The 21832-nt window shown below is 42.9% G+C and overlaps 1 protein-coding gene across 5 annotated transcripts in view; it reads left to right on the top strand.

Moving 5' to 3' along the window:
* The window catches only part of RUNX2 (RUNX family transcription factor 2), a 314752-nt gene that overhangs the window by 165210 nt on the left and 127710 nt on the right, over nt 1-21832 (top strand). For all 5 annotated transcript variants that reach the window (XM_067752784.1, XM_067752781.1, XM_067752785.1 and 2 more), the window contains one exon: nt 11885-12046. In XM_067752784.1, the coding sequence (XP_067608885.1) occupies nt 11885-12046 (162 nt within the window). The remainder of the gene's footprint in view (nt 1-11884; nt 12047-21832) is intronic.

Here is a 21832-nt window from a genome sequence, read left to right as displayed (position 1 = left end):
CTGCCGATGCAGGGGACACGGGTTCGTGCCCCGGTCCGGGAAGATTCCACGTGCCACGGGGCGGCTGGGCCCGTGAGCCATGGCCGCTGAGCCTGCGCGTCCGGAGCCTGTGCTCCGCAGCGGGAGAGGCCACAACAGTGAGAGGCCCGGGTACCGCAAAAAAAAAAAAAAAAAAAAAAAAAAAAGAGAGAGAGAAAACTTAGGCACCAGGAGATTCTGGAACTCTCAGGGCTGAAATTAGAAATCAGTGTCCCGGGAAGGTGAAGTTTGACAAGGTGGTTTTAGGTGGGGAGGGTGTAGGGGAAAGGATTAGAAGAACAGTACACCTTTGGGGCTGTCAGCAAGGTGAGTGGGGGGAAAGGAAAAAGACTTTGAGCATCACTGAGGACCCAGGTAAGGACAGAGATGCTGGGAAGAGCCAGTCAGCAGTGATTGTCTCCTGAAGTGGTTGCAGCTTGTGGACAGAAGTGGGCTCTGCAGTGGTGGATGGTCAGTGGGAATGACAGTTTCTCTAGGACTCAGTGCAAGTCAGGGAAACGAGGAAGATGTTGAGCCACTTACCAATGTGGAAGAAAGAATGTTCTGGAGGTTGGTAGGTTAGGGTAAAGACAGAAGAACTTCTGAAGAGGAGTTGGCTCATCTTGTGACCTTGGAGAGTGAGCAACAGCTAAGCGGAAAGGTTAGGAGGAAGGACATGGGGAAATCCAAGCTTCAGTTCAGTTGGGAAGTAGGTGTCTCATGGAAAGGCTGAGGGTAGATGGGAGCTCTTGGCCATTCCTTAACCATTCCTCGTGTGACAGATGGAGGTCCCACGCCTTGTTCTGTCTTCTCCAGGGCTCTGGGCTGACCCTACCTCGAGAAAACACAACCCTCCAGCGCTGACCAGTGGGGCAGGGGTCCACTCATGCTCTGTTAATCCACCTCAAGATTGTGCTGACTTTTTGTCATCCCATCACACTGTGGCTTGCAGTCCATGAAAAACTCTGCTCTTGGGGCAGACGTCCCCTGTGCCGTCTTGGAGTTGACCAAATGCAGCGCTGTATTCTTGTTCTTTGTCGATTTCATTGTGTCACTTTCACCTCCTCCTTCCATCTTGTAGGGTTATTTTATAGCTCTGGTTCCTCATCCAGCATGTTGACTGTTTCTCCCAATTTTGTCTCATCTTGAAGCTTAGGAAGGTTGCTTTTCATTCTTAAAGACTTTGCTGAAGATGCAGGACGTAACTAGGATTATCATGCCCTTGAATATGCCACTGTGTTCCTCTCTCGAAGCTGACCATGACCCGTATCAACAGCCACTTTCTGGTGGGCCTTTTAACTACCTGTACATCGCTTTAGAGGTAAGGTGTGTATCTTGCTGAGGCCAAGATTCACAGCAGACAAAGGAGCTTTCTTTTAACCTATTGCTCTCGTAATCCTAGGAAACAAGTTTTTAGTGAACCCATTCTGCTTTCTGATAGTCAGTTTGGGCATCAAGTGTGAAGTGTTGATTATACACAGGCTTTTGAAAGGGACTCAGGTGTTTTTAGTGGTCTGCAATCAATGGCTCCAGAAAACTAGCTGCAATTTAGATTTTTATCCGAGGCAATGCCATTCTCAGGAAAGGTAGATGGGGAAAGAGATAAGAGTACTGTCTATCATGTAGTAAACTTTAAAGTCACTATCTTCAAATAATAACTGTCGTGTGGATGAGGAATCCCAGGCAGCGAAGCTACGATGAGGCGTGAGTGGAGTTCCAGGGAGACACGTTTTCCTTAATACAAGGAAGAACTTTGCAGACCGTGCTCTGTCAAAGAGAAGCCCTTTGTCTGCCAGTCTCCATACATTCTTGCAATATTGTGGGGTGTAATTCATCTTGGAGCAAGAACCTGAATTCATTTAAAGCAGTGGGTTGCTCTCTCGTATCTCCTCACGTCTCTTGGGCCTTAAATTCCTCTTAAGCATGTTTGTTCTGCTCATTCTATTTGAAGGTCGTTCTTCCTGATAGGGAAGATTAATTCAGAGTAGTGTTGGGTAATTTTCCTTTCTAACGATCATCAGTAAAAATGATGCCTGTTGTTCTCAAACTTTGGCGTGTATTAGCATCACCTGGGGAGCTTGTTCCATGTACAGATGCCCAGGCTTTACCCCTGAACCAGAAAGTATGAGGTGGAGGCTGCCCAGATCGCAGCTGCAGGCCCAAGGCCCTTGATCGCAGGCTCACCCTGCCCACCCAGAGCCAATCTGGTCCAGCTGAGGCATCTCAGGACCTCAGCCCCCTGGTTGGACCATGTGCAGAGGCAGCTGAGTGCCTCAGGCTGCTTCCTGGTTCCCTGAGTGCAGCTCCTGGACTCCACCCTTGCATCTGTTTCAGCTGCTGTTTTCCCTACCCACCCTTCCCTGTGTGTGTCCTGGGCTGGACCTCTGCCCTGTTTCTATTATGATGCTGTCAGAGGGAGATTTTAAAAATGTGAATCTGATGATATCACCCCATACTTAAAAACACCCCCGTGACCTTCCGTTGCACTTTGGATAAAGACCAAAACCTCTCGCGTGACCCAGCAGGTTCTGCATAGCCTGGATCCTCCCTACCTGTTTTCCAGTCTCTTCTCACACTGTCTTGAACCTTTTGTCAGTCGTCCAACCACACTGGCTTTCTCAGCTCTTCAAAAAAGCTCTGCTGCCTCCATCCCAGGAACTTGATATATGCTGTTCGCTTTACCTAAAGCCCTCTTAACCCCACCTACATATCCACTGGACTTCTGCTTGCCCTTCTCTAATCATCTCATCGTTAGAGAAGCCTTCCCCAGCCTTGGCTGGAGTCCCCCACTGTACATTCTTATGATGCCAAGGACATCTCCTTTTTAGCACTTATCACAGTTATATGATTAGTTGATTAATGTCAGCATCTCCCACAAAACTGTAAACTCTATGAGGGCAGGCAGACTCTTTATTCACCATTAATATCTCTAGAACCTAGCAGAGTACCAGAGGAGGTACTCAATAGATAGTTTTTGAACGAAGGAGTGGGAGCTAGTTCTTGGAACCATGGACAATACCATCATCCATCCGACAACAGGCTTCACCATGTCTGGGGACCTTCTGTAACATCCCGACTGCTATCATCTCACCCACTAGATGTTAATAGCCTGATTTGAACTTGAATTTCCTGCATCCACTTCAATACTGTGATTTGAACTAAGGTCACTTCCCCTGGCCAGCACCACATCCCAGTTATTTCTCAAATTCTGGTCCTACCTGTTTGTAGCTAGTTCCCCTCCCTCTGCTACCTTTACACTGAGGTCCCGGATGTGCCGAGGCTGAGGCCAGGTTAGGTGTGACATATGGTATAGCCTTTTGTTTCTTCTATTAGATTTTTCTAGGTAAATGGAGTAAGAGAATGTAAAAGTATTGTCTATCGTGTAGTAAGCTTTAAAGGCATTATCTTCAAATAATGTAATAACTGTCATGTGGACAAGGAATCCCAAGCAGCGAAGCTACAATGAGGAGTGAGTGGAGTTCCAGGGAGACATGTTTTCCTTAATACAAGGAAGAACTCTGCAGACTCTGCTCTGTCAGCGAGAAGCCCTAACTAAAAAGAAAATAAGAAAATTCCCTCATTTTCTGTAAGACAGTGATGAGTTCCTTCCAGTCCCAAATTGGTGGTACTGAGAAAAGGCACTTCTCATTACCTTGTCTTAACTTCCTTCTGGTTTTTCTTTTGACATTTTGTTAGGGGCTGTGACGTCTCAGGCTGTACCTGTCATTTCTCATTCTCTTCCCCACCATGGTCCCCTAGGATTTACTAAGTCCCCGTCCTCCCATTGTTTGTACTGACACATGACTCATCATGCCTGGTGCACCCTGCGTAGCATCCGGTTCTATCCGAACAGGTTGCTGCTTTTTTCTCAGATTTCAGCCTTAAGCTCTGGAATCGGCTGGGCTGGTGGCCTGCCGAGCGATTCTGGTGGCCACTTTAGTCAGCTGGAGAGACCGCCTGGCTGGGGACAGGAGGGGAGTCAAAATCCCGCTCTCGGTGCCTCCTCTGCCGTCGTGGGCCACAATGCTCTGTGATGGGACACACCGCGAGTGTCAGCCCCCATCAGTTCCTCTCCCAGCCGCCCCAGATCAGCTCAGGGCGGCCTTGGTCCTTGCTGTTGCAACTACCGACTCCAGAAAGGACTGAGGGTTGGGAGCCCAATTTTCCGAGTAGTTAGAATCATAGCATTTCATTGCTGGAAAACATCTTAGGGATAACCCATCCATTCTCATCTACACCTGACGACAGCGATACTCAGAGAAGGTGAACTATTGGTGCACAGCTGCACGGTTAGTGCCAGAGCCCCCCACCCAGCGCTCCCCCTGCACTTGGAAGTGCCTGTTTGTTTTCCCACGGTGTTCCCTCTTGGTCAGGAGAACGGGAAGTGAGCGGGAAAGCTCGTTCTAAAACTCCAGTCTAGTTAGCAGGGTTATTAGAGAAGACATAGAATTTAAGATTTAGCATTTAGTGTAAATGTTTGGAAATGGGAATTCACGGAGGTAAGAATGTGAGTATATTTGTCTTATGAATGACAGTAATATGACAGAAATAGTCTAGGATAGGAAATTGTAAAGCTGCCTCTCTCCATTGAGATGATTGACTTTGACCCTGGTTTCAAGGGAGAGGCATAATCTTCAACTAGGAGAACTGTCTGTGCAGTTCATTTTAAGTACCCCAGTTTTCTCATGAAATATTGGAGCTTTGCGCAGCCCGAGTTGAGTGCTGAGGAGGGGGAAATGGGTGGAGGAGAAGGGATGGGAATGTGATGCTCTCTGAATGGACTGGGCTCCCCAGATACAGCAGGTGCTCACTGGGGCGCACATGGCAGAAATCACCGGCCCCTGTCCTGCCACATTACACAGCAGCCCACTGGCAGCACACACAGGAAGCAGTCGCTTGTGTGCTGGTTCAGGCTTGGCCCCTGTTGACTTGTTTCCTCCCGTGTCTGCGTGAAGTTCAGCACCGTGTCCAAGGTGTGCCCTGTTGCGAGCGGTTCTTAGGAAAGCAGCCCTTCATTCACACCCACAGACGTCTAACCAGAGTGTTTACCAAAGGGGGCTCGTTAATAGCAACCACTGAGTTTCCACGTGTATCTTTCCCTGGGCTTTTCTAAAGCTGTCTGCCCACTCTGCTCTCCCCACTCAAACTTCTTCATTAAGAGACTTCTCCCTGTTCTCCTGGAGTCAGTTCCTTTTCCTACGGTGCCTTTTTTTTCTAACCATCTGTCTCTTTATTCCTCTCTTATTATGACCCCAAGTGTTCAGAGTTCAAGTAGGCAGACATGAAATGTAGCTTCTCAGTCATTTGAAAGCCTGGATACTCTTAGAGCCCATGACTCTTTACAAATCATTTTAGGAAATGCATGACCCTGCTTCCTTTTCCCCATATCCGTTATTGAACTTCAGAAGCTGTGGTCCAACTCAAAGGAGAGAGCTTGCTTTCCTCATATCCACGGTTTAGATAAATGGTTGTCTCCATTTTTTGCCTGATGCAAAGACCACTTAAGACGTGTGAACCACTTCTCCCCCAAGTAGCATCAATTTTTGAGCATCTCCTGGGAACGTTGCCTCCTGTACTTCTATGTTTTGGGGTCTATAGAATGGAAAGCAGATGGCTCAGTCTCCAAGTAGCCTAAGCTGAAGGAACACCACCCTAGAAGGAGATCTTACAAAATTCACACTGATATTGGTGTCCTGTGGTTCATGTCTATCTTTAGAGCTTTTTGAAAAACACAGGGACATACTTTGAACATTTTTAAGTTACTTGTTTTATATCTGTTAGTCTTACTTTCCCCACCTGCATGTATAAGCTTTTGCACGGCAAGAAATGTCTTTTGTTACTTATCTATCCCTTAGGCCATTGCACTGCCATGTAGGCGTACAGAAGCTGTTCGTCACCGTAAAGATGGATGGTTTGCTGACTCCCAGAATAGCATGTAAAAACTGCCCCCCCCCACCCCAAAAGCCCTGTTAAGGTGGCAGTAATGACGATTGGTACTCTGTAGGTGAAAAAGGGATAGCTAAATAAGAACCTTGCCCTCAACTTTAGTGCGTTGGGAGAGAAAGTGCAAAGTGTATATGGGCCCCTGGACTTCTGGTGTCTTTTTTTTTTTAATTAAAAACATTTTTTTAAGCTTTTATACAATATTTAAAGGTTACTTTCCATTTCCAGTTATGACAGAATATTAGCTGTATTCCCCTTGTGATACAAAACATCCTTGAGCCTGTCTTACACCCAGTAGTTTGTGCCTCTCTGGTGTCTTTTTAAAATTTGTCCAACAGACATTGCCTTAGTTGGAACAAATGCTGAAGGGATTCTTTTTGTCAAGTGACTGGCTCCTCTTTACTTAACCTGAGCTCTTGGTAGCTAGATTTGGTCTACAGTTTCTTGTGGAATTGTACAGCTGTAGGTCTGAGGTGTCCAGTCACTAGCCTGACCTCGGAAGCCTGGTGGCGGTTCCTATCACGGGTTCCCAGTTAGACTGGAGACTGTTTTCTCCTCAGTGTCGTCCCCAGTGCCTCCAGGAGCTCTGCCCTGCCCTAGGTCTTCTGCTTCTTTCTCTTCTCTCGCATTGAGTCATTGTGATTAGTCACATCCTGCTGTGAGCACAGCAGCCCATTGTATAGGGAAGACCTGATCTTCTCTCTCAAGTTTATGTTACAGGTCATACTTGATTATGACTTCCCTTTAAACTCCCCCCTCCCCTTTGTTAGGTGAAAGGAGAGAAATTTGGGGAGAAATAGGGGTGGAGTCCTATTAAAACGCCCCTGTGCTGTTTAGTATTTCAGGTTTCCCAAGCACAAAAGAGTATGTGCCCGTAAAAAACCAACACCCAGGGTTTTGTTTCTAAATTGTCATATCTATATAAAGACTCCTGTCAATGCTTTGAATTTCTAGAATATAGTAATAAAAGTAATATTGTTGCTGTTTCCGAAGATTGCCATAGGAAAATAACGAATTATCGTTTTTAAAGCACCCTAAGACGATTTCAAGTTCAACGGCAGTTTTCTTGTCTTTTGGGAATGTCTGTGAAATAGAGTTCAGTTATTTTCTGAAAACTTGTGGGTGCTCATAGGTAATCTCTGGTCACCCAGGATGTAGTATCAAGGCGATGATTGGCACCTCAAGCCTCTGAGACCCAAAAAATCAAGGATATTCTTGTTTATGTTGGAGTGGAAGGACAGGGTACTTCCCTCCATGTTTCTGCAGACTCAAAAGGACGAAACATTCGGTACAACTCTGCATGGGGTATAGGAAAGGAATAAGTTCTACTAGCCCTGTGGGGCCTGAGGTTGATGAAGACGGTTTCTTGTTTGTTAATGGTTAATTAGTAGGTTTGTCTCAGAGCTAGGCCCTATACTCACTCTTCCCTATTAGTAACCTTAGGATTGACCGGCGGTGCCTAAAAACACCTGTCACCTGCTCTGACTCATCCAAGTTCAGAGTGAATCTCAGAAGTCTCAGGTTTCTTCAGGAAGTTGAGTTCAGAAATCGTTTATGAGATCAGGTTAAGGTGACTTTTCTCTATTGTAAGCATTAATAATTGTCCACAACAAAGCAAATATGATGTAATCATATATTTATGATAGGATTACATTTTCTTAGTGATTGGACGTTTTATTGCTATTTTATAGCCTTTTTTTTTTCTTTTCCCCCCACTAAAAGTTTGAAAAAAGTTGAAGCATACAGTATTAGAAAACACACTAAACAGATTAGGATTTCTTGGTCTGGGAGAAGCTTCAGACTAAGAAGGAACACGATTCAGGTTAAATGATTGTAAAGGGTATCAAAGTGACCAGTGCAGATATGGTCTCCAAATGGCAGACTTCAAAACTACAGGAAGCTTTCTAAAAATGGCCCTTTGCTAGAAATAAGAGGTTATGGGCTGGAAACATAAATACAGAATGAAGGCTCAGTAAAGTAGATGCTTTAACAGTGGTGAACATTTATTGGGTTCTTTCCATGTGCTAAGCTCTTTCCTACATTACCTCATTTAATCTTCAAAACAAATTTAAGAGGGAACTCTTCTTATTTATTCCCATTATACACATTAGGCACCTTGAAGTTAGATAGGTTATGTAATTCGTCCAGTATCACACAGGCCAGACGTTGGGGAGCTGGGATTGTTGAGGCCTCATTCACAGGGTATTAGAGAAGCCCTGGGGTGCTTGGAGACCAGTATTATTATTATTTTTTAAAGAAGCCCTGTATGGCAGTTCTTGTGTTTTATTTTTCTTTAGTAACTCTCTCTCCTTAAGTAGGTCATTATCATAGAATCTTAGGACAGTGAACTTGGAAGAGAGATTGGCTGGCCTGCAGCCTGTCCTCTGAGAAAGAAAAAAAAAAGAGAGAGAGATCGACATCTTCTCACTTGTTTAGGGCTAGTGAGAAGTTCTTTTTGCTAATCTTGGATATCTTCAGGAAGGACCTCCACTCAAAGGAAAACTATCCTTTGATAGACTGTTCTAGTATATATTCCAGCAGTCAGGAAGTTTATGTCAAAGCTAAAACGTCACCAATAACAAGTTCTTTTGTAGCCTAAGGGGAAGTTAGAGAAGGACTAATTACTACTTCATTATAAAATTCTATTATTCACTCCAGCCACCCTGGGAGGTTCATGCAATGGTTATTTATTGAGCACCTACTATGAGCCAGGCATTATACTGAATTGTGCTGAGTCTGATCTTGGAAATCTTTGAGACTTAACACGAGACAACCCAACCACCCTGGATAGTTTAGAGTCAGATTTTTAATTTTTTTGAGTAATGATAATTAGCCACTTGCTGTATGTTATTTAATCCTTACGACACGCTCTGAGATAGTATCCCATTTTACAGATGAGGAAATTAAAGCTCAGCAACATTAAGAAACACCCCATGAAACACAGTAGGGCCTTGGCCACGTGATATGAGCTCCTAGAGAGAATAATAATCATTTTCATATAGTACTTTACAAAAGGCTTTTACTTGTATTATTTCACCTAGTTCTGTAAACAAAAATGATAGTAGTTATAATTATACTCACTTTACAGATAGCAATAATCATATCTGTTTATTATATACTCAGTATGTGCCGAGAGTGTCAGATAACTTAGAAGTTAGGCCTTAGAAGAACTCGGCCTTAAAGAAGGCCTAGTTCATGTAATGCTCACAAGAGCCCTAATAAGTGTCATGATTCCCATTTTACAGATGAGCCATTGAGGCCCCCAAAGTTTAAGTGACTTGCTCAGCAAAGTGGGGAGCTGTGATTCAAGCCTAGGCTTGTCTGTCCAGCCAGCACACGTGAGCACTTTGCTATGTTCACTTTACCATGTTATGCTGCTTCATTTTCCAGATGAGGAAACTGAGGTTCAGAGAGTTAGCTAATACAGCTGAGGTCATCCAGCTCACAGATAGCAGAGCTGGGACTCCAACTCAGATCCTCTCATCAGAAAGCCCCCTTCTTTCCCCCTGTACTGGCCTGCCTCTCAGCTTAAGGAGAAATGAAAGGCTGTATCTTACATCCAAGCTAAGTTCCCTGATTCCTTCGTGATATTTCTAAATGTCAGTGATTTTAGTCATTCTTTAGATTTCTTTGTGTTTTCCCCCCACTTGCAGGCAGAGAGCCCAATACTGCTGGCAACATGTTATAGTAGAGGGATGGAGATAGAGGTTAGACTGCTTGCTCAGGGAGTCATCTGGTGACGTTAGATTAGAACTCAAATCCAAATTTGAGTCCCGTGTGCCCTGCTCATTTTGCTACGTGGTTCTTGTCCTTTTTGTCTGTTGAAAATAGTGCTTGAGAGAAGGCCTTATTACTTTTGTGAGATTGCTTTCTGGTGCTGTAAGGAATGCATCTTTTTCCATCTGAAGATCATTTACCGTTTATCTGAATAGTGAATTACATTAATGGTTAAAGCAAGGAAGTATGGCTATATCAGATATATAACAAGGACCACTCACTCAGATTTGAAATGTTGCCGATCTATACAATGTCAGCCTTGAACATTTTAAAGCACAAAAGTTCATTACGTTAATGATCAAGCATACTTTACATTTCGGAAGGAAAATTTTCTGTTAACCATTTACAGTGCTATACTTTTATTCAAATTGCAAACTCAGGTAAATATTCCTTAAAATTGAGTTGGATGAAATTTTCCTATACATCTGTTGATACAGTAACATTAGATAAATGTCCAGATGTATTTAATTATTTTGACTCAAGGAAAGTATGTCCTATTTAGATAGTCTTTAAATAAAATATTTCTGAATGGAGCAAATAAACAAGAAATAGCTGAAACTAAATGGCTTTGTACAGAAAAACTGAGAGGCTTTAAAGAGGCATCATCTCAGGAAAACCCATGTGTTGTTACACGCACTTTTATTTGTAGCAATAAACCTGAATTGACTTAAATATATTTATAGTTTTTAAAAATTGAGCTTTTCCTTTTCAGAGGCTCATAGGTGATATAGGAATAATTTAAAATTAGACCTATTCCAAATGTATTTACTCCAGTTCAGATGTGTTTTAACCATGGAACTATCCTCGTGTCACCAAGAGTTTTTCTAAAAGACAAGAATTAATACTTACTGAGTGCTTCCCATGCTAGCCCTCTCCACATAGTTTTCTCATGCAATTCCCACATCCCTGTGATTCGTATATTATTACTCCCCCACCCCCTTTTACAGATTAGGAAACTGAGGTTCAGAGTCACTGAGTAATTAACCCAAGATCGCACAGCTAGAAAATAGAAGTCTCAGAACTTGAACCTAATTCTGCACATTCCAAAGTCCATGGCTATTCTAATATACAAAGCTGTCTTGAGAACAGCCTGGTATATGAGAGTGTTTAAAATTTTTTAAATGTGAAGTTAGAAAAAAAAAATGATAAGAGAAATTTGCTTATGATTCTGTTTATACCTCCAAGAAACTCCATAAAGATAAATCAAAAGATATTGCTAATTCTCAGCAGGTCACTCTAACCAGTTGGTAGCCCATTATTTTTATCGTTATAGTGACTGTAGGTAACACTAGGCCACATTCCAAACATGTGACATCTTTGAAACAGATTCCAATAGGATTGAAGACATTTCCCTGTTGTGTTTTGGATCATTTTCTTACTGTCAGAAGCTCATGTGCTTAACATTGAAACTGGATGGTGATGAAGCTTTTCAGTTCTTAGTTGGCTTTGAAATTAAGTTTTGTTTTTTCTTAAAGGTTATTTTCTGGTGTAGCTTTAGCATGAGAATAACATAACTGGCTCCCCTCTTTCCTCTTCTCCTTACATGCTGCCCCTTCTGTGCTCATCTCTACCCCAGCCTCCTAAACCCCAGACTGGAAAGGGCACCCCCTCGATACGCCTGGAAAGAAAGCGAACCATGCTAAAATCATGGAATCATTTACAAACCAAAAAGCACGGCTGAAAGATAGTGGCTGGATGTGTAGCAGTAAAAGGCACAGTCTACCTGCTCTTTAATCAAATAAATCGTTCCCAAATTTTCTAACTTTTTAAAAAAGAGATAAGTAATACCTATTCATTGGAGTAATATTAAAAAACATACAGGAAATACAGAAAATAAATAAAATGGAATTCAACTTTGTGACGATAACCAAAGCAGATTGTTTTCTTAAATGACAGGCTTTCCAAATAGCAATATTTACGTGTGAGAGAGACGAATAGTCCTTACACACGATCCATTTTGTTACTTTCATAAAGACGCGAAGTCTAGAAAGCTCTGTGCCCTAGGGGGCCTGCAAGGGTAGAGTTGTGGGAAATAGACCGTCCTTGTATATTCTGATTTTCCCCTGCTTTATCCTTTCTGAGTCTGGGGTTGTGTGTTCGAAGGCCACAGCGGCTGGTGTGCTAAAGATGTTTCTTCTTTGCCCAGATCCCAGGCAGACGCAGTCTTCCCCGCCGTGGTCCTACGACCAGTCCTACCCCTCGTACCTGAGCCAGATGACGCCCCCGTCCATTCACTCCACCACCCCGCTGTCCTCCACCCGGGGCACCGGGCTGCCTGCCATCACCGACGTGCCCAGGCGCATTTCAGGTAAAGACCACACTTGAACTCAAAACCCACTCCGGTGCAGGGGTGGGGTTGGGACTGCGGGATGAGCCCAGCTGTCTCAGCTACACTCACAGTAACTCTCCATCAGAGGCATGTGGACAAGGGTCTGACAGCTGCAAACCAGGTCTTCTGAATTATGGGGCTACGGAGTGCTTGAACTTAAACTGAAGTCGAGAGACTGAAAGTCCACCAGAGATGGCATCCTTGTCTAAGATGACACTCAGTGCCCTCCCAGTTTCAGTCCCACTGAATTGCATGCCCTTTGGTTGGCTCTGTCTCCTAACTGGGGCCTTCTCCTGAGGGTCTTGTACCAGGCCTTCCTCTGCTTGTGTTCCTTTCTGTTCCTAACATCTGCCTGAAAGCCAAATTACAGCCTGAGGGCACAGCCCTCCGTTTCTAGAGGCTCTTAAATCCCAGGAGTCCCAGGTAGCCAGTTCTGAGAGAGAGCGCCTGCAAACTTCAGATCCTTGCCAGACATGTGTCACTCCAAGTGCAGGGGGGCTGTAAGAGTCTTAAAAGGCCACGTATGGCCTCTGAGCGGCCAGCTCAAGACCGAGGCAGCCTCTCCACGAATCACACAGCTCACTGCTGTTGCTGTCAACGTGGCAGCCCCGGGGCTCACACACCCCCTCTTCCAAAGGCACCACAAAATTCTGTGACTCATGGTGGCAGCGTGTGTGATCAACATCCTGGCTGCCCCTCTCTCTCATGGAGAATTCATCCCAGGGAGCCAGAGAGTATCCACGAAGATGTCAGACTGACAAGTGGAGGAAAGTTAAAGGCTCTTGGCCAACCATATGAGTCCTGTGAATAAGAAAAAAAAATCTGTCATCCACCCCTTGACATCCAGACTGCAGCCCTGCCCCCATCAGTACAGAAGCAGCCCCCCAGAGACACACACAGTTGGATCCTCTATTTGTCAGACACTCTTCTCAGCGTTCGGGCGCCATGCACCTGTTTGACTCCTGGCCAGGTTAATGCCTTTCTTTCTTTGTCTTTGTGTTTCTGTCTCTGTTTTCTCTCCCTCTCTCATTTTCTGCAAAGCTCGAAGCCGGTACTCACTCCGCTGAGTTGCACCACTGGCAAGCTGACGGGCCGCCAGCAGGCTTGCAGGTTGTGACTAGCTCAGACTCCTTTATTTCTTTCAACTTGGGAGGAGGGAAGGCTTTGTTTCTCAAGCAAATAGCAGGAAAGGGCTCTCTGGTCCTAATGCCTTCACATTTTCTGCCACAGACGGACTCCCATAGGGGTGAGTAGGGAAAGAAGGGGTGGGGGAGGGAAACCTCAAGAGTCTTTGGAAAACCACGTGACCACTTTTCATTCCGACCGCTGTTCTTATTGTCATGAATCACATGGTATTTGTTGGGGAAGTGTGCAGAGTATAGAATTTTAGCGATCATTTCCCTTGACTGGAATGACTCCCTCCCATTGGCAAACACCAGTTAACGACACAGGAAAGGATGAGGAAGGTACGGGGGTGGGTGACCAGGGCTGACGCGGGATCGTAGGTGTAGTGTTGGGTGGTGGGTGTTGAGTTAGTTCTGGTCATGCCTTCTGTAGTTTAGACTGAGTCCGTTTTGTCTTACACGGGGCCAAGGTGACACGTTGCCGGGACAGATTTGTGCAAACTTGGTTTCTGTTTAGGGTCCTCTGGGGCTTCCGTCTGTCCCACCCTCTGTGGCTGAAACAGATTTTGCTGTTTGTCCTCTGGCAGTACCTGGAGGAAAAAAAAAAAAAAAAAAACCTCAGGGAGTGGTCACAGCCTTAGAGACACTTATCTCCAGCATTTTCTCGCTGAGGTGTATTCGCATGTGAATTCAGTGGGAAAACGTTGAAAGTAACACTGAAGATGGCATTTTATCACTTACATGTGTGATACGGAGCAGCCAGATTATTTGGAGGCAATGTACTGATAATTAATTGAAACATTTCCATAAACGAACACAACACAGCTTTCCTCATTTCACAGAGGAGACAGAAACTGGTTAATTACCCAGCCGTATATTGATCTGAGGCCAATGGTGGGAACGGGCCTCTGCTTTAAACTAGTTTGAGACTGAGTTTAGTCCAGTTTTTTTTCCTCCCACCCCAAACATCTCTATGAGTTGTTCCTGGCAAAGTAACATGGTGCCAGGGTGGGAGGTTCTGTATAAACATTAAAGCGAAGAGAACAGAAAATCCTTCTTGTCAGCAGTAGGGAATCAGGAAGAAAGAACTAGAAGTGGACTGTAAGGGAACTAGAGGAGCCTTGCTTTTTCTGACCTTGCTCTTGGGTGTGGGCCTGTGTCTGCAGCCCAGGGCGCTGCCTGGTGGACTAGGGGACCAAATCATCTGGAGTGAGCCCCATTTTCAGTTCCCTGGGGACTGGTCCTAGGACACTTCTTGGAGAGGAGCCTGTCTCATAAGTTCTCAGGTACCAAGTTGCGTACTTTCTTCTTCTTATTCCCCTCAATATCTAAAGGTATCCCTAAGTTCCAGGATGCTATGTCTCTGCAACACGGACAGCTAAAATATTAACCTCTGTCTCCATCTCCAAGTAGCTCTGTGTTCACTTTTTAAGATGCTTTCCAGAACAGTTCCTGTTTCTCTGTGTAGAGACATCAGTTCTCATCTCGCTATATGAAGGGATACACAAAACATTCTCATATGATCTTGGGTGAGAAAGAATAAAATTCCTCACTTATACAGTAGGGTTGGAGGTTCAGACCCAGGTTTGAATTCTAACTCACACATATATCAGGCAAGTTTCTTACATCTCAGAAACTTAGTTTTATTATTTGTCAAACAGGGATATAATATTTATCTCTTGGGGTTACTGTGAGGATTAAATGAGATGCTTAGTGTAAAGTGCTTAGGGCAGGCCTGACACACAATTTGTGCTAAACAGATTGTAGCTGAGATTATGAAGCTAACATTGTTTTGTAAAAATTGTATGTCTGTATATAATTTGCAGGCAAGTCCTGGTTTAAATGAATCAGTAGGTAAAAATCTAAACTTTTAGAGGGATTATTTGCTTTCTAAAATGGATGGCTACAGAGTATATTTAAAACAAAAATCACCATGAGATATTTAAACAAGTTAATACTCATATGGCATTCATAAAGCACTTAACACAGTGCCTAACACATAGAAGTACTCAATAAATGTTTGTCATCATTATTATTATTCCATAGACTTATAAATTTTTATAGAGCTAAAAGCAGTTGGGAGCCATTCACAAAAACTCAATACAGCGCTAAGAGAATATAACTATTCAGTTATAGTGTCAGAAAATAGAAGATGTTAAATTACACTTAGATGTAACTAGGCATGCTAAGGTTCTTTTCCAAGGAGTTATAGGAATAAAGGGGACCAGAAAGATCTTTCAGAAAGAAATATTCCTAAAGAAATTCCATTTCATCCTAAAAGACCATTGCAAAGAAAGACCATGATTTAATCTGTTTAAAGGCCTTCAGAGAATCCATTTTTACAACTTCTTTTTTTGTTATCCTTTCTTCTGAGTAATTTTTCAAGTGCGGCTACAAATGCTCAAACTTAATGAATTATGATAATGACAGTGGTATTATACCACATAGCTCCTGTAGTCTCCCTCAAATTCTTTACGGAAGCAAGGAGTAAATAAAATAAGATGATAAAGATACATCACTAACATTCTCTACTTTATCGCAAAGAAAGATACAAAACCAGATATCTTGAAGTTCACGGGGGCAGTACAAAGATTCAGAAAATATTTCCTTAACCTTGAGTAGCCTTCAATAGTATAACAAGAGCAATAGCGGTGGTTATAAGTTATGGCTGAACAGTAAATTATTGTCGTCTGGTTGACTAATAGGGTCTACCTTATTGTATTGAGTTTAGTTCATATCCAGCCGAATTATAAAAATCGAGCAGAAACCAGTCTAGAGATACCTAGTGCAGCAGAAGCCCTGTAGGGGTTGGTTCCCCTCCCCACCCTACTTACTGTGGTAAAGTACGGCCTTATCACATAATAATCTGTATTTAAGTGGCACCCCCCAATCCCCAGAGATTTTATACATTATCTCATTTCATCTTATATGATCCTAAAAGAAGATTCACTACACAGAGGTAGCCAAAGTTATTTCTCACTGATTCTATTAAAGAGCAAGGTGTGTGGCAAGACAAGCAAGGAACCTTGACAACAAACCAAACCGTTGCATGGCTTCATCATTGTAATATTATCACCCATGGCATTTTTGATGTTCAAAGCACTTGTGGGGCTTAACACAAAGATGATAATTACTTTTCTGGAGCTCATTAAAAAAAAATAGTACGTCGATAAATAATTACTGACTTTCAAAATGTAGTTTATGTAATTATACTCTTAGGAAAAGAAGCACAGCTGTTTATTGAGTCTTATTCTTTGACTGGTGGGTAAGAGTGTGAGCTATTGTTAGCCTCCTAGCGGAGACTGTACCTTGGGTTGGTTATTCACTGCAAAAAACTCCTCCTCGCCCCACCCATCTGAGTGAAGTATCTTAGATTAACCTACGTCTGTACCACTCTTTGGCATACACGAGGTGGAAGGGGTTTATATAGGCATTTTTCTGCAGTCTTGGTCATTGTGCCCATGGACCTCTCTGATCCTTTCTGGAGGTCTCTTAGTGTGGTAGGATACATGAATTAGAGATGCAAGGTCATACACATTGGCTGCCTCAGGTACCCTGGGAGAGGCCAATACAGGTTGTGTGGATGATTTTTCTCTGCAATTGTAGGATCATTTTACATGAGACAGAGTTAAGAACTGTAATCTTTTTGAAGTTTTTTTTTTTCCTGTTTAAGCAAATAGTCTTGAATTCCTTCTTTCAAGATATTTAAATATCGACGAATTCCACTTAACTGTACAGGACTATTAAAGATGTCTCAATTTTTATGACTCTTAGTCGCTCAACTATAATATTTCCAAAGGGCAGCAGAGAGTAGGGATGAGTCTAATAAACAAAGTTCCTAAAAATTATTTTATTACTACCACAAAATCTAGAAACTGCAGTGGAAAAACTCCATTTGCTCACTCAAGGTCTATCGGGAGGGTTGTTTCATGTCATTTCAAAGCCGGGGGTGTTTGATGTAGTTCATTTTTGAAATGTCGCTTGTAGCTGAGTTTCTGTCAGCTCCCCTGGTTGAGGGTTTGGAAGCAGCAGCTTCAGTAATGTTTCAAGTGTATGTGGACATTAATTTTAGCAGGGCCACTCAACTCACAGAGGGAGTGATGCCTTAAGAGAGGTAAAAAGGAAAACTCCAGCAATTAATACTAATAAACCAGAAAGTTAAAGCAACTATAATAAAACACTAGACCATCCACTCTTTTTACTGTAGAACCCTTCCTTTCTTAAGACCCACCTATTTGGTAGACACACCTCTGCCATCGCAGCCATGGGCAAGTAATTAAGTTTAATAGGAGCCACTCTTATTTTGAAGACGTTCTCTGTTTAAAGCCACAGAGGGGGAAGTTATTAAATTTAATGGACCCTAAACAAAGGCAAGCCCTGTGTTACCAATTGAACATTCCATATTCTTCCCTATAACATTGACTGTGATCGGTTGGGTTCTTTTTGCATTCCGTAAGTTGCAATTCATCTCGCTTTCTTTAGAAATGGGCTATTTTCTGACATGAGCAGAGGATATTTTTTAGCTTACTGCTGTAGGCCCAGTTTTCCAGGGCCTCCCTGGACCTCAGTTGAGCATAACTTTTGAGTTAACTGGTGCTGAGGATGCAAGAAGTGGTTTCCATTCCTACGACATCAGTGGGGGATAGTTGGCCCAGCTCACAAAGTTGACTAAACTTGGTTGTATGACTAGTTACTGCTACTTGTAGCTAGACTGAGCAACTAAGCACAGAATGAAACCTGTGTACACGGTTCGACTCTGACTTTATACGTGTTTCTTGTCAGTTGTTTCTATGACGATTTATTTTTGATACATGTACAGCCACCCACATATGGAGAAAAGCCTCAGTAATGAAAGCAATCATGCTTATGCAGGGATGGCAAAGACATGGTGACACATTTTATTGAAAGGTTTGCTCTAATCCCTTTCTTTTCATAGAAGAAAGCTTGGGAGCTTGAACCTAACTTCACCAAAAGTATTAAAGTTAATTTTTGAATGACACAGTGGCTTCTGTGGTTCACTGTGATCTGAGAAGAGGGTGGAGACAGTTGAACTAAGGAAACCTGAGTTTTAGTTTCACTGTCACTAAAGACTCTTTGCACTGTTCTCAGGTATGTCAGTTAATTTATTGTGCCTCAATGGTCCTGTGTAAGTGAATTACTCAAAATTGCCCACCTACGTGTCTCAGAGGTTCTGCAGGAAGTACGATCATGTCTGTCCAGGGATTTGTTGTTCTTAGGACTTTTGGTAAAGAAAGCTCGCCTGACCTGATAAATGCCAGTGGAAGAACGAAGTTATGTCATTAGCTTCAAAAGAGTAGGAACATACTATCATATATATTTGCTTTTAAATGAATGCTCTATTTTTTAGAGCAGTTTTAGATTTACAGAAAAATTGAGCATAAGGTGCAGAGTTCCTATCTCTCTCCCCCACACCATCCCCACTGGCCACTTTTTCATATTATTAACGTCTTGCATTTGTGTGGTACAATTGATGAACCAATACTGATGTGTTATCATTAACTAAAGTCCATAGTTTACAGTAGGGTTCACTCTCAGTGTTGTGTGCTCCTGTGGATTTTGCCAAATGCATAGAGCCATGTAGCCACTGTTACAGAATCACAGAGAAGAGTTTCATCGCCCTAAAAAAATCTCCTGTGCTCCACCTACTTCTCCTTCCCCAACTGCCCCCCAGCCCCCGGCAACCACTGATCTCTTTCCTGTCTCTATATTTTTGCCTTTTCCAGAATATCATATAATTGGCCTTTTCAGTATGTAGCCTTTTCAGACTGGATTCTTTCACTTGGCAGTGTGCATTTAAGATTCCTCTGTATCTTTTCATGGCTAGATAGCTCATTTCTTTTTACTACTGAATGGTATTCCATTGTAAGGATGTTATTAAATTTTAAAAAACATCCAGACTGTTCTCCCTGCACCTCTGAATACTACCACCCCATTTCCTTTTGTTACTGACTTAGTGATATTTCTTTTTAGAAAGCATTTCATGCATTCCTACCTGGGGGAACAAGTCCTCTGTCTCAGCAACTGTCCCCAAATGGTCCAGATTATGGTTTTCCTTATCTTTGGCCCATTTAAAAACAAAAATATTTAGTCATTTTATTTATTTATATTTTTTGCTGCATCGGGTTGCAGCACGCTGCTCAGGCTCTTCGTTGTGGCACGCGGGCTTCTCTCTAGTTGTGGCATGCGTATTTGCTCTCCCTAGTTGTGGCACAAGGGCTCCAGGGCGCATGAGCTCTCTAGTTGAGGCGGCTTAGTTGCCCCGCGGCATGTGGGATCTCAGTTCCCTGACCAGGGATCAAACCCACGTGCCCTGCATTGTAAGGTGGATTCTTTACCACTGGACCACCAGGAAAGTCCCTGGCCCATATTTTATTTTATTTTATGTTTAAAATTTATTTAGTATTATTTTTTGCGATACGCGGGCCTCTCACCGTTGTGGCCTCTCCCGTTGCGGAGCACAGCCTCCGGACGCGCAAGCTCAGCGGCCATGGCTCACGGGCCCAGCCACCCCGCGGCATGTGGGATCTTCCCGGACCGAGGCACGAACCCGTGTCCCCTGCATCGGCAGGCAGACTCTCAACCACTGTGCCACCAGGGAAGCCCCTTGGCCCTTATTTTAATTAAAATTTTTTTCTTTGGTTTTGCCCATAGAAACATTTACCTTTAGGTGGTCGTTCCCATCAATTCAAGTACAGCACAGACCCAAGCTAAAAAATACCGATCCATTTATGTTATGGATTGATAGCTGCCTCCACAAATACTCAACTCTTCTAGGTAAAGGATGCTCCTTTTCTTCTAAGAATGCCTGGCATTCCTCAAGTATGCTGTGCTGCCTCATACTTACGGGCCAGCCCATTTCTCTGCATTGGCTGGACAGGTCCCGACTGATCCTTCTTCAGGCATCCTTTTCCCAACCACCACTTTCCTCCAAGTGAATCACTCTCTCCTCCATTTCTCGTCTCTGTACTTTGGGCACATCTCTAATGTGTATGTATTTTCCTCTAGTAATAATTTCATTATATGCCTTTCCCCTTTCGTAGAAGATAGGCTTCTCCAAGGACAGGACTGTGTCTCACACATCCTTGCACAGGATATTGGTGCGTAGTAGGTGCTCAGTGAATGCTTAATGGAAAAACTATTAGTGGAAAAGACAAGAGAAAAAAAAAAGGAAGACTGGCATGTAGGAAAAAATGAAAGAAGAAAGGGGAAAAGGAGAACGAAGATTTTATTCACCTGGGAAAACAAATAAAGGACAAAACAAGAGAAACTTTTATGACTGATAAGGACAGGAAATAGCACAGTAAGAGTGTGCATGAGCAGTGTATATTTTTATTTCCCAGTCTCTTTGCAATGTGTTTCACATTTAGAACACATATCAAGACTGCATCTGTTTCCAGTACTTGCTGCTAACAGTTAGTAATCATGCCAAAACATACTTTAGATCCAGCTTGAAACCAAATGATCAAATAGAGTTTTTGATTTCTAATTTAGAGTCTGACATTAATTATAGCCGTCATGTAATAAAGTGTCAAAATCTTTTCTGAGAAAACGATAGAAATTATATTAACTAAGCCATAAAGTGAAGCAAAATTATTCCTCCAAAACAAAGCAAGAGATCTGGTTTGGACAACTGTCATTTCTCACAAAGTCTTCTGAATTTTTCCTGTTTTCACCTATTCTTCGCCCCCCGCTTTTTAAACTCTTGCCGTATGATGGGGTTTGGTGACACATCACCTCACCGTCCTGGTCCGTGGTCTCTGGGCAAACTACACTTTCTCAGTGGCCCTCTTAATGCCTGGCATCGAGAACCAGGCTTCTTTATTCTTGGCCCCTGCTGGTGCCAGCTAACGTGGTCTTGGTTCTTTGGTGGCCATGTTACACTGTTTTCTCATATTTGCCACTTCCTGTCAAGCTGCGCTTCTCCCATTTCTAACTTCTGCAGTTTTTTTTTTTGTTTGTGTTTTAGATCCAAGTATAGAAATTTATAGTTCTTCCTGTTAGGTTTTATTTTATTTAATTCAGGTAATAGTTTCTACCTGTCAAGAACTTTGGATTTTCATTAATGTCACCCAATATATTAGTAGTCTCTTGCTTTCTTTCCAACCTCAAGTGTCTTTCTTCAATTCATTTCAGCCATTTCAAGTCGGGTCAACAGATACGTAGTATGTGACTTAAAATGTGCTTAGGCAGGCAGTGAATAAAAGCAAAACAGAAGACAGCATCTCTGCCTTCAGGAAGGTTTCAGTCTCGTTCAGAAGACATGATGAGAATATGACACGGTTACATTATGATACCAGCCCGTGTGGATGCCGGAATATGCAAAAACTGCTCAGGATTTTAGTGAAAGGAAATCTCTTTTGCCCCTGCGTAAACTTAAAGTCTTCTCCTGTAGGAAATTAAAATTCAATTCCATTCTGCTCAGATTGTATTTTTACTCTGAATTGCTTCGACAATTACGTTTTCAGCTGAAAAAAAAATTACACTTGTTGACACGTGTGGTTTCATAATGTTTCTTAAGATATGACAAGAATATATAAGACCTTGTCTTTTCCCAGCTAGATTGAAAGCTTCCTTTAGGCCAAGGACCTGGCCTTCTAATCCTTTGCTACCTCTGTTACTC

The sequence above is a fragment of the Pseudorca crassidens genome, chromosome 10, assembly GCF_039906515.1.
Source record: "Pseudorca crassidens isolate mPseCra1 chromosome 10, mPseCra1.hap1, whole genome shotgun sequence".
NCBI lineage: Eukaryota > Metazoa > Chordata > Mammalia > Artiodactyla > Delphinidae > Pseudorca > Pseudorca crassidens.
This window is presented reverse-complemented; position numbering and strand designations above follow the sequence as displayed.